This window comes from Pyrgilauda ruficollis, unplaced genomic scaffold (assembly GCF_017590135.1).
Source record: "Pyrgilauda ruficollis isolate IOZ18807 unplaced genomic scaffold, ASM1759013v1 scaffold26, whole genome shotgun sequence".
NCBI lineage: Eukaryota > Metazoa > Chordata > Aves > Passeriformes > Passeridae > Pyrgilauda > Pyrgilauda ruficollis.
Window position 1 is genome coordinate 2,311,532 of NW_024523933.1, and position 13,529 is coordinate 2,325,060.

At 36.0% G+C, this 13,529-nt stretch overlaps 1 protein-coding gene across 3 annotated transcripts in view; it reads left to right on the forward strand.

The window, feature by feature from the left end:
• UCHL3 (ubiquitin C-terminal hydrolase L3) overlaps positions 1–13,302 on the forward strand; it is a 43,452-nt gene extending 30,150 nt beyond the window's left edge. For all 3 annotated transcript variants that reach the window (XM_041471273.1, XM_041471271.1, XM_041471272.1), the window contains 3 exons: positions 8,665–8,740; positions 11,280–11,338; positions 12,606–13,302. In XM_041471273.1, coding sequence (XP_041327207.1) covers positions 8,665–8,740; positions 11,280–11,338; positions 12,606–12,689 — 219 coding nt within the window. In that variant the 3' untranslated portion in view covers positions 12,690–13,302. The remainder of the gene's footprint in view (positions 1–8,664; positions 8,741–11,279; positions 11,339–12,605) is intronic.
• The last annotated feature ends 227 nt before the right edge of the window (positions 13,303–13,529 follow it).

Sequence of the window (13,529 nt, forward strand, 5' to 3'; positions counted from 1 at the left end):
TAAGTATGTTCTTTTTTAATGTTTATGTAGTCGTCATCGTCCTCGCTGTCTTCACCACCATGCTCATCGCAGCCTCAGGTTAGCCACAGCAGAACGAAGGCCTCACCATTGTGTCACTCTGCATCCCTCTCCTGGGCCAAACGTAATCATGTAGGTCCTGCAAAGGCTCCCAGTCCGTCAGTCCGTCTGCGTCGGTGGCGGCCCTTGATACGCCTTCCATCTGTCGGGCTTCATTCTGTTGTAAGTGTAGTCCATCTTCAGTCTTTTCTTACTCTGACACCACTGGCCTTCTGCCATGTAGCTTCAGTCTTCAAGGCATCATGTTTTGTTGGGGTCTTTTCTCAACCATTCTTAAGATTTCTTTCTTCCTGGTTTATTTTTTCCCTTTCCACCACGTCAGACAGCAAAAGTACATCATTCCATGCTTTGCTGTCCTGGTATTTTTGATTCCATACATATGCCAAATTATTTTCCAAGCATAGAAGAAGTTTACCTTTCATGAACTGGCGCTTTTTTTTGCCGTAGGCTCCACATCCAGCCTCTTCTTTTCACCTCATCTTCATGATCTTTCATTTGGATCTGCTAAATCAAGGGGCTTCTAATTTTTTGCCACGTGGTATTATTTCTTCTGTGTTTGAGACCTGGTTGTAAGTTCTCATATCCTAAACCTAGTCTCCTTTTCTTTCCTTAACTCTTGGTTAATGGTCCCTGGGTATTTCAGTAATGATAAAATGTTTTCTTTAATCCCAAGGGGCTGGTTACTTTCTCACTTGACATCTTGTTTCTTCATATACACAAACATTGTAGTTGAAAGGGAAGATGTTCCAACAAAAAAAGCTTGTCATCAAATACTTAAACTTTTTTCCTCCTTCACTCACCAACCACAAATGTATCTTGAAAATCTGGAAAAAAAATTTATATGTACAGAGTAGCCAATGTTTCTAAACGGCCTGATGGCCACCAGCAGAAACACTGAACTGAAAGAGTCTTTTAGTGCTATTTCATCCTGCTTTTAAGGAGTGATCACTTCTAATGCACACATGAATAGCAAAATAAATCTTGGTATGTAGAAGTTAATGCTCTTAAATGCAAAATTGGGACATTGATTTTGTTTTTATCATTCTTTGATACTGATCACATTTCACCTGTGTTCCTGGAATTTCTTCTTTGAGATAGGTAGATTTTTTACAGAGGTGAAAAAACTACTCTATCTGTGGTCCAAATAATTTTCTTTTTCATTCAGGTGTTTCTTTGCACATGTGGAAATCCTTAATGTTTTACTGCTATTAAAAATTAGTGTCAAATGCTTCCACTTCTTTGTAGCTTTTTTATTTTTATCCTGATAAATATCTCAAGATGAGGCCTTTTCCCAGACTCCTTTGTCTTCATGTGAATAGTAATTGCTTTTATTAAGTATCTAGCTCTCATGTAATATTCAGAACTATGGACCATTCTTGATGTTATCATTTGGAGCTAGTTAAATATTTTGGGATCTGAGGAGGTGTGAAGTTAAGTACAGACTTAAATTCTTCCCAACTCATGCTTCTTACCTCTCATTTGTTTTGCTGACATTGACAAACATCTGACATTTTACCTGGGGATTTTATTGTTTAGCAAACCTTGGAAAATTCTATGTCATGTTTCTGTAATTTGAAACTGGGATTTTGTTTGAATTTGACTTATCTATGCTTGTTGCTAAGAAAATACTTATTGAAGGAGACTTGAGCTTGAGTGTGCCTGCCTAGAACAAAAGCATTAATTGAACATGAGTTCACTTCAACAATAAATAAACAATGACTTATCTAAGACATTACAGTATAATCTGTTGTCATTATAGCAGAAAACTAAGCTGAGAGTTTTATTAAGTTCAGAAAATGTCTAAAAATGAGTCCTCATCCAATAGCATTTGCTTTAAAAATGTTCAGAAAATTAGTTTAGCTTTCAGTACAACTCTATTTGGCAAAGCAGAAGCTTGCTGCTAAAAGGTTCTAAAATATTATACCTTAATTCCCCTGATGTCCTGTCTTCATCCAATGGATTAAAATTGCAAGGCCTATACATAAAGATTTATCGGTAAATACTGAGAAATACTACAGAGGCTGGTACGTATTGGTAACTAAATGTTGTTCTCATCTTTACACATTTGTATAACATGCCTTACAAGAAAATTAAGAACACACAACCTTTTTGTAAATTAGTTTAATATGCAAGAAACCAGACAGCATTTTTGGCATTAAAGCTGTCTCTGTTGGCTTTGTAAAATTTGAATGACAAGGTAGTATTTAATGTCCTGTCAACAAGTAGTATTAGTACAGCTCTGATATTCTCCTAGCTGTACAAAGAGGCTGAACTGTTCAGCATTGCATGAGGCCAGTGTATGAGAAATGTATGAGCTTTTTAGTATTGCTTTTATTAAGAAAACTATGCTCTTGAATTTAAGGGGGTGGGAACATCCTGTATATTGTGGTTAAAATATAGTTAAACTTTCTTGTAGTTCTGAGTACATTTCTACTACTAAAACATTGACAAACAGAAAAAAGATTGTTTCAAAATTTAGAGCAAAAATTTTGATGCTGGGAGGATTTTTCTAGGCTCCTTAAATAAAAGCACTTTTCCTAGTTGAAAACTTTCCTTGACTTCAATGGTGGTTGACCTTGGCTGGACACCAGATGCTCATCTGGCTGCTCTGTCACTCCCCTCCTTTGCAGGCCAGTGTGGGGAGAAAATATGAGAGAAAAAAAACTCATATGTCAAGATAAAGGCAGTTCAGTAAAGCAAAAGCTTCACATGAAAGCAGGGGAAAACAAAAGCTTTATTCTGTACTTCCCATCAGCAGGGAATGTCCAGACACTTCCTGGGAAGCCAGTCTTCAGTGTGTGTAGTGGTTGGACAGGAAGACAAATGTCGCAATAACTAATGCCTTCCCCCTTTTTCCTCCTCCTTTCTCTTAGCCTTCATTGCTGAGTGGACCTCATGTGGTACAGAATATCCCTTTGCTCAGTTTGGGCCACCTGTCCTGGCTGTGTCCCCTCACAGGATTTTGCCCACCCCTCTCCTACAGGTGAGGGTGAAACATTGGAGAGAGGGCAGTGATGCAGTGCCAGCGCTGCTCAGCAGTGGCCAAAGCACTGGGGTGTTACCAGCCCCTTTGCAGCTACCAATGCAAAGCTCAGCACTGGGAGGGCTGCTCTGGGGAAACGAGCTCCATCCATCTCAGCCAGACCCAATACATCTTTTTAGAGTAGGTCTCTAGATGAGTTAAGAACATATATTAGGAGGGGGGGAAAAATTGAAAAGACTGTCCAGAAGCATTCTGTATAAATGTGATAAATTGCAGTAAATTTTTAAGATAAGCTAACAGCATGCTTGTTTAGTAATGTTGACTTTCCCTCCATCCTTGTTACTTTCTCTTCCAGCTCATCTATTCTTTTAGTGTTTCTGTTTGCCTTAGGTTTTGCTGCCTTTTATACGTCAAACTCACTGCAGTATATTGGGTATTAATAGAGTTGTCACTGTTTTGTGAGAAAAAGCCAGAAATAGTCTTACTAAAAACTTGTGACTATCATTCCAATGGTCTTTGTTTTAGTTGCAGTACTTTAACCGAGACCCAAATGCCTTTCACAGTCCTACACAGTATATTTGCCCAAGCACATCCCATGCTGCAAAACAGAAGTTACAGATGTCTGATATACTCAACAGCAATTGCATCACTTTTTCCCTTTTACTTCAGAATTTATTGAATCTAAACCATACCTAGTAGTCTTCTTTTTTGGATATGTTTTTCTTTGGCTTCTTGTAATACCTTGTGACTGAACTTGTATAGATAAACCTCTAAGGTTTTTTCTTCTCTTAAAACTGTAGGTGCTTTTGTCATGATCTTTCAGTTGGATGTATCTGAATTTTTTTATTCTTCAAGGTTCTGCAAAATTGTCTCTTCCCTATCAGTATTCAGCATTCTTCCATAACTTAACAGACTCTTGATGCCAGTTTCTTGACTTAATACCAAGTGACTTCTTTTTCTTTTCCCAGTCACTACCTGTATTGCAAAGCATTCTACTAAACTGGTTTGTGAGGCTTCTTGCTTTGCTTCTTCCTTTCAAAAACAAGTGTAAGGGAATAATAAAAATACAATATGTAGTTGGAAGAAATTGCCTGAAAACTGTCTTGTAACACTGAATCTGCTCTTATAATGTGATCTTTCATAAATACATTTTAAGCAGGATGTGGTAAGGCTTGTTTAGTGGATCCATGAGAGCAAGACCATTTTTTTTCCTCAGTTGTAAGTTTGTCATAGAAATTAAGTTCTTAGGAAAAGAAACCAGTTGCACAAAAATTTGACAAACAGTTATGTCTTGACTTAGCAACATTTGAATATCAAAGGATTTCACATGCATGAAAACTGAATACCAACTTTTAGATTGGGATAATGGTGTAAGTGTATTGCAAGATAAACTGTACAGGTGATGAAATATACTTTATTAGATAAGCTGATATGATTGGGCAAACAGTGATATGGGGTGTACCACTGAGTTTCTGAAGGTTAATGCAAAAACTAGAAAGACTGGTTTAGTTCATTAGGAAAGGGCAGCATGCACTGGTGAAAGGTAAAACTAAAGGTATTTCTTAGTACAAGAAGGTATAGAAAGGATTATAATTTATATTGTAAAAACTTTGGGAAATGCAGTTTTAATTACAGATTTGATACCTGCTAGTGAAGACAGGAAGAAATGTAGAGGTTCTGTTTCAATAGCATGAACTAATGGGTATTGACCTGAGACAAGTCAATTCAAATTGATTTCTCATAAAGCACTTGTTTAGTATTCAATTTGAATGTCCAAGTTACCAGAGAAGGCAGTCAAATCCTCTGAAAAACAGGGACTCTGATATTTAAGTGCTTTTAATTTGGTATCCAAAATTAGAGGGCAGATAACCTTGGCTGTCTCTTTTTTGTGTGCAACTGAGTATTCATGAAAATATTCTGTATTATCAGTTCTTTGGGAAAAAGTTACATTTGAGATTGTGTTCTCAGAACCATAATTTTGAGCACTGAACTTCTTATATTTTTCTTTTTTAAATCAGTTTTGAGTCTTCTGGGTTGTTTTTTTTTCAGCATGTTTTTAGTTTGGAGAAATAAATTTGAAAAATTATGTCTACTGACCCAAATTACCAAAACTTACTTCTTATACTATGATTGCAACTATAACGTAAGCTTTGTAAGCTACTCAAAGTGCTGGTAGTCGTCCTCTTTCTGTCTTTCCTGGATAGGAGAGAAGTAGAAATTTCAAGTACTCAGCATGACAACTCTTCAGAATACTTGAAAAATGAGTCTTGAATCCCATAGGTTAGTTCCAAATCCTGATTAGACAATCACATTATTTAGACTTCCATATCTTTCTCCTTGTGGTTCATACACACATGTGGTCCTTCAAATGTGCTTTTTCCTTTTGCACACTGACTGGGCTTTTAAGTGAAAAAATCTAGAGGAACAGATCATCTGAACACTTGCTTGGTGTCTGTGTTACTGTGGTCTTTGACAAGAAAGGCAGTCAAGAGAAAATCCTCTGTAACTGTTCTAAGCAATACTACTTCATGATGAATGTGCAGGAATACTTCTTAAAGCTATGCTCCTTGTTCTTTTAAGCATTCACATAGACACTTTATTAGAAACTTGAAAACTTGGCCAAAGGTGTAGCTTTTTGAGGAGACCACAAAAAACATCTCCCTGGAGCTGACATTCCCACTTTTTTCCATTCCTTTGAAATTTAAAGTCTTCTGGTTCAAGTGTTAGAATTTCTAGGACTTCCCAGTGAAATGGAAATTGGCCCAACTAGGCTTTTCATGTGGTGTCTGTCTGTGTGTGTGTGTGTGTGTGTGTGTGAGTGTGCTTGCACACATATGGATGTGTTGGGGACTTTTTCCCTAAGGAGGGGAGGGTGGAGGGATTTTGAATCAGATTCATCGCATTGGGAAAGATTAATCCAGTTGCTTGTTTGCTTAAGTTATAAGCAACAGATTTTTATAATACAAAGTTTTAGGTCATCGTTACTATTCAGACCCTATTGTTTCACTGTGCTTATGATTATGCAAATATTTTTTCTGTCAAAAATTATTGAAATCCTAATTTTTGAAGAAATGTAAAAATCAACTTCACTGCTATCTAGATTAGATGAAAAGAAATCTTAATGGAAGGAGACTGCCTACATTAGAACATATGGTAGAAAACTTAATAATGGCATGGCATTTTCATTCTCTCTGAGGCTGGGGAATTAAAAATGTAAAAACACAACATTTCTCACAGTTTATGGCAATAGCACAATGAAAGCATATTATTTAGATTAGTCTTGTACAAAAACTCAGCAGGATTCTATAGAGTCTGTCTCTAAGTAAACTTTATGAAAAGTCAATCATACTTTTTTTGATGGCTTATTTATTCATCTTCTTTCTATATATAGACTCAGCATTCCAAGCATGCCAGTGGTGTCTCTCTAGAGAAAGGGTGTTTATTAGAATTTGACAAAGAACTTAACACCTAAAATGGTCAAAAGGGCAACTATATCTTTTGTCTAAATGTGGTAAAAATCAACTCCTGAACATCTCAAAGTCCTCTAAAATAGTGATTTACTCTTCTACTTCATGTCACCTTGAGCCCAGGTAGAGTATGTTTAGATGTAGGCTTTAAATTGTTAAGCCACCTCTTTCCTAAAGTGACACTAACTGGCAGTGGTCTTCCCCCAATCCTGAAATTTCTTAAACCCAGATTTCTTAGTTTTTATGTTTGATTGATAACTGAACAGCTGTGAAGTGATATGTCTATGAAGGGAATTAGGTGACAATGTGGGATTTGACAAGCATGCTCAGCCTTGTCTACTTGCACACTTTTGTAGCACTACAGTTTAGGTGTCTGTAAAAAGTTGGGTGGTCAATAGCAATAACAACAAGATGCCATTGAATGTTACCTGCTGTCTTGTGTGGTTTTATGGAAACGTGTGGTCCTTTGAAGTTTGCATCTGAAGTAGTCAAGTTCTTGGGGTTGTTTGGTTTTGCTAAGTCCTGGCTCTCTTTGGCCTTCTGTGAAACAAAATTATCTAAGGCCATTTCACTTAGACTGCTTGAATTTCTGGTGGAAAGATCCTCTTGCCCCTTTGACAGGTGCCTCATCTTCAGTGGCCAGAATGCCTTTTCTGCATTCTAGGCTCTCTGAAACAATGATGAAACAGGGTGTTTGTGCCTTTCACATTTCTAACAGGTCATGGAAATAAATCTTAAATGAGAGTGAGGGGAAGATGTGTGTTTTTTTGTTTTCTTTCTCTTTTTTTCTTATCTTTGAGCTTGCTGCAGAGAATTTCTGTAAGCTGTTGGCAGTTCCTCCACAAAGCTGTGTTCTTTGGCCTTCTTATGTATTTGAAGGACTTGTAGTAACTTCTTGTCCTTCACTCTGTTGCTCTGGTTGTTTGCCAAATTTCTTCAATTTATGTCATCTTTTAAAAAAAGTTTTTTCATGGCCATCACCAAAAAGGAAATTTTGAACCCAGTCTTTAAAAGATGGTATGACTTTGAGGTTCTACAACTTATTTTACACTCTAATCTGTTTTTAGCAAGTTTTTACATTTTTGGAGTCTTTTAGAAAATTCATGTAAGCCTAGCAGTAATTAAAAGATGAAAGAAAATTACATGAAATACATTTTCACACAGTCAGGTTCTTGATAATGAAGAAAACCTGAAGTCCTTTTTCCCATTTGCTCAAAACAGTATCATCTTAAATTTTGTTCAGATGCAGACTGGACAGACTGATAAGGAATTAACGCCATCAGTTGCTATGGAACACAACAGTGGCGATAGAGCTTTTGGCTCAGAAGTGATGATAGATCTTCTGACTCACAGGTTCCAACACCACTGCTCAGCGGGTGCTGGGACTGTGTGTTGGTGGAGCACCATGCTCTACATGCCCACAAACTCCTGCAAAAGCTTTTGCTGCTTGCTGTAGTTGCCCGCACAGTACTGAGCTAGGTAGATGTTTACTAACTGTAAACATTTTTTATGTCGTGTCACTTGGTGCTGTCACTGCACTTGAGTCCTTTCTGGGTATGATGAGTATGATGCCACTTGGAAAATTCAGTCTGGGCACTTCTAGTTATTATCTTTCCTCGCCACCTAAGATGTGTTTGTTTTGACTGACTGTGAAGAGGAAACTCGTTAACTGGGGTTGGCTTATGAGGAAAAAATTATTTTGACCAGTGAATATTTTTAGTACTAAAATATTACAGTTTCAGAGTTGAGTCCTGCATCACTTTGTTATGGAAGATAGGTTAGTGAAGGATTTGTTATTTATATGAAAGTCTATTTTTGATATTTATGTATTTGAGCTGATTTTACTTCTAATTCAGTAATGAAAACTAGAGCTTTTATGTAGAGCTATAATCAGAAATACTTTCAGATACTTTACTGCATGGGTTTTTACTGATATATGCATTGCAGACAGTTTCTTTGTATTCCAAAATGTTCCTCTCTTGACTTCTGCCATTCTGTATAGATCCAGAATGTGCTTCCCAATAGTGATTTCTTGTCTCCAGGTATTTTGCATATGATGATGATACGTGCTCATTAATCCTTTAGCAATAAGAGTTTAATAAGCACAATTTCTTTTTGTCTTGTTTTGTCTTGCAGGCGCCAAGTATAGATGAAAAAGTAGATCTTCACTTTATTGCATTAGTTAATGTAGGTGGTCATCTCTATGAATTGGGTAAGAACACTTTTTATCCGTTCTCTTCATTTGTTAGAAACAAATGCAAGTAGTGATGCTGTTAGCTGTCAAAGTTTCAGAGATTTCTTGATGTTATGTAGGGCTTAGGTTCTTTTCAGCTGCGTCTTAGGGGTTTGGAGATTTCTTTCAAACAACTGCAGCCTTCTTCTTGGTTTTTTGGGGATTTTTTTTGGGGGGGGTTGTTTGTTTGTTTATTAGGGGTTTTTTGTTTGTTTTCCTTCCCTCAACTCTATCCTATTAAGATAAAATGGTACAGAATACTAGACTGCATCCAAACTTCTATGGGCATTTAAAAGGACAAGAAGCAAGAAAAATGGATAAAACCTCAAAATTTCCCAGGACATTTGTTACATTTATGTTCCTGAACTGCTTGTGGAAGTATTAAATTAACTGTGTGCCACTTCAGAAATGTTAGCTATATTATTAAGCAGTGTGATAATGTTTAAACTCAAATTATGTAGTCAGGGTGCTAAGAGATATTAACACTGTGCAACTTGTTTGTAATAGTCTGGTATTTTTTCCTCTACTTTTTGTGTTCAGTAGACAGTTAACTGTGCAACAGTACTCCTTATTTTTTGAAATACAGCTATTTTTTCTCTCTTCAGATTGTGTAGCACTTAGTTTTGCTCAGATATTCTCTAATGACTCCAATCTTAAATATGTTGCTGGGCAACTAGGTTTTCCAGAAGACTTCTCACAAATCCAGCAAGCAGATGAGCATTTAAAAGCTGCAAGTCACTGATCTTTCCTAACATAATTTTTACAGTATTTTATGGTGATAAGACTTTCATCTTTAGAAAATCAGCATGTAATTAAGCAATGCCGTTAACAGATGATAAATAATCACAACATGGGCATAAGCAATATATAAGAATAGCTCATGTTAGTATTAAGTTGATCTAAGGGGTATTACCAGGGATAAGTCATAACCAATAGGCACACATTTTTTGTATTTTATGATGCTGCATATGTCAGTGGACTAGATCAAAAAGGCAAGTACTGTAGGATGCAATAAATATTTTATGGCTCTAAATTTCAAGGCATAAGGGATGACTTTCATTTTTTTTTTTTTGGTTGTGTGCTACTATTTCTGTGATACATTTTCCTTGTCCATTAACTTATGCTGTTTAAAAAGCAGACTGCATACTATGATGACCATGTTTACGCATTTTCTGTAGGTAAGATGTGAGAGAAGTCCCATTTGAATTTTTCCTAAAAATAAAAAATTAGAAGGAGAAGAGGCATTTAGCTCTGCTGTACAGTGGAATGTCAACAGTACTATTTCTTTTGTTATTAAAATAACTTCTCTCTGTACCAGGGAAGGAAGCAAAAAACCCCCAACGTAAAAGTAGAAAAATTGAAGGTTTTTCAATTGATTCACTGGCTTCAGACAGTGTGGGCAGCATGTGGTCTTTGGCATGCAGAAAATGCTAAGGAAGCGCATGGATATTAGATGAATATGATGTTTCTGTCATAGAAAACACATTATTTATAGACACATGAAATTAAAATGTTGTTCTGCCAATATGGACATTAAAAAGCCCCAAAATTAAGGTAAACTTAGCTTGCAACAGTGCAGGGTATTCAGTTCTGTTTCCCTGGCATTTTCTGAGGGTTTTGCCTTGTATCTTCAACCATGGTAGTTACAGTAATGAACAACATCTTGTTCATATAAATCCAAATGTTTTCTAACACCAAATCTATTTTTAGTTATGGAAAATGTAGTTTGGAAGTGTTGTCAACTTTGGTGGCATCTTTGGGGAGGGAAAAGTCTTCTACAGGGAAGACAGAGCCAAAAGTGATTTTGGTTTAGCAAATACTTAAGATACCCTGACATAAGTTTTCATACTGTTAACTCGTTGCAAGTAACCTGAAGCATTTATATGAATGAAATTCTTTTTAATGAGAATGACAAGCATTATTCTATTGGAAATACAAGAAAAAAAAAAACTATAAAAGAAAAATAACCATAGCAATCCTGTTTAAATGCTGTGAAAATACTTAGAGCTGTTGGGTTTGTTTGCTAATTTATTTTAATTGACAGAAGTATTTTCAGTGATGCCAGACTCTTCAGAATGGTGGGTTTGCTACTCTGGTCTGTTGTGGAGTCCCTGATCACAGCTGTCAAACACCACAGACATACAGCTGTCTGTCTGTGTAAATCCATCAAGTGTAGCTGAAATTTTTCTACTCTACTTGAAAACCTGAAGTACTATACCAGCACTAAACCAACAGCAACTTACAGCTTTGAAGCTTTCAAATTAAATATTGAAAAATATTTCATAATTTTGATTGGATTATTTTTTAAAAGCAACAGACTGTATATAATGATACTGGTAGAAGTAGTCAGCAGTGGAGAGACCAGGGAGCAGCTAGCTGCGTGTGTGAACTTTATGAAAAATGAGATAACATTTTGGAAAGTGAAGTACAAAAGATGTGTTTAAATAGTTTTCACTGGAAAAATGAAACTTTTATAATTTTATAAATGTGTTATTCAATCCACTTTGTCTTTCAACAGATGGGCGCAAGCCATTTCCAATAAACCATGGGGAAACCAGTGACGATTCTTTTTTAGAGGTAGGCATAGGGAACCTTCTCAAACGGTGTTATATTAAATTCTTGCTGTATTTCTATAAAATTTATAAAATAGATACATGAAAATACCTATACAAGTCTAGCTGTATTTATAGTTGGATGAGGAGTAGAGCAAGTGGGATGGTGAGGCCAAATGAGGTTTGAAAAGAGATACTTTGGAACACTTACATTGTGGCTGTGGATGACAGAGTATCGTAACAAATATCATAAGGGTTGACTACAAGATCAGACTGACTTATCTTCTGTGCTTAGATTTTCATATACTCCTGCTCCTTTCAATTAGTACATCTAACAAGAAGGTAGCAGATTGAAAACTTACAATTTTTCATTCTCTTTCCTTTGGTTTATAGTTTGATAGGTGTCACACTAGACAGAAATTGATTTCCTTTCTCACCCTTGCTAATAATCATTCTTCTCTATTTTCACAGCTTCTTTTGGGTGCTTCTTTGTGTCATGAGCTGAGAAATTAATTGGAAAGGGATACACTGAGTTGGGAGGATAAACTGTCATCCCCACAGAATGATGCAAAGTTGAAGTTGAGAGAAGGCAATGCATAGAACTGAGTTTTATGATATCCAGATTGGATTAGCATTACAAAAGGAAGAAAACAGAGAAAGTAAAACAAACAAAGTACAAAATTATTTTATAGTTTAGAAGCATAGACTAATGTCTGTAAAGTTTGCAAATCATTTGTGCTTGCTTGGACAGGGGAAGAAATTGGATAAAGCTTTCCTTACTCCGTATGAGTCTTTTTCCTGTTTTGCTGATAACATGTGTTCTCCAGATTGCACCCTAAAGCTAGATGAAGGAATTACTTAAAATCTTTCAATTACCCCACCCAGCTTAGATTCATCTTGAAACAAAGGAAAAATTTCTGAAGGCAGGAGTACTAGTTAAGGCAAACTTCAGAGATGCATTTAGAAAGTCAGAAAAGCAACACATTTGCTGCACTAAGTAATATTCAGTAACAAAAATCATAATTGCTAAGGTCCTTCATAAAAAATGTTCTCTATTAGACTGCCCATATGAGCACTAAGCAATCTTGAGTAGTGGTAACTCACATCAGAAATACCAGTTATGTAGGTTTGTCACACTATTTAGTAAACCTTTATAGAAAAATCCATTTTGAGCATAGTTTGGATAAAGCATATCTTCGTATTTCAGTTGTGTTTTGTTTGGTTTTTTTATAACAAATATGATTTATACTGTTTTTCATTTTCGTTTTCTTTGTACTTTTTTTTCCCCCTAGGATGCAATAGAAGTTTGCAAGAAATTTATGGAACGTGACCCAGAAGAATTAAGATTTAATGCAATTGCTCTGTCTGCAGCTTAAAAGCCTTTTCCAGCGAGGCAACTCTACTGCAATGTATTGTAAGAATAAAACTGTTGCCATATGTTAATAGTACAAATTTTGATACTTCCTAACATCTTGACTAATTGTAGCATACGTGGAATAAACTTTGCATTTGTCCTTGCTATATTTTGCTGCTTGTTCCTACAGCAACTTTGGGTATTTCTATACAGGCATGCATTTTGTGCAAGATTTTTATCTTGGTGGGTTTTTTCCCTTCCACTCCCTTAAAAGTTTTGGGACTTACTGTCTGTGATATTTCCTTGTAATAATGATGAGCTGCTTCAGAGCAGGATTATCATTTGTATCATGCACAAGTAACATTCTGAGTGGAGTATGTGGTATGGTGATGGCTGAAATCTTGGAGTATGAGGCTATCTCCATCTTATATTTATAATGGTGCAAGAATACTATAAGAACTTCTTCAGGTGACTCACGTGACAAAAACATTTTTTCAGTGCATTATTTATAAATAAATATGTGGAAGAAAATAGGCAGAAAAAGGACTATTCTTATTGTTGGTGAGCACTAACATTTTAAAATTATCTCAATGTTTACATTTTGAATAAAACTTCACTTTGTTTCTCAAGTCTAATAATGTTAATATATTGTCAAAAAACTTTAGTTAAACCAGTGTTTGCTATTTATATATGTGGGAAAATTACAGGGATTTTTCCCCCCGAAAAAGCACATTAAGAAATTCATGTGGTAGGACTGTGGAGGGCACACACAGGTGAATACAGCAATGTGAAGTACCTCACCTATCTGAAATAAATGATAGAAAAGGGATGATTGTTGTAATGAAGTTTTGTTTAGCAACAA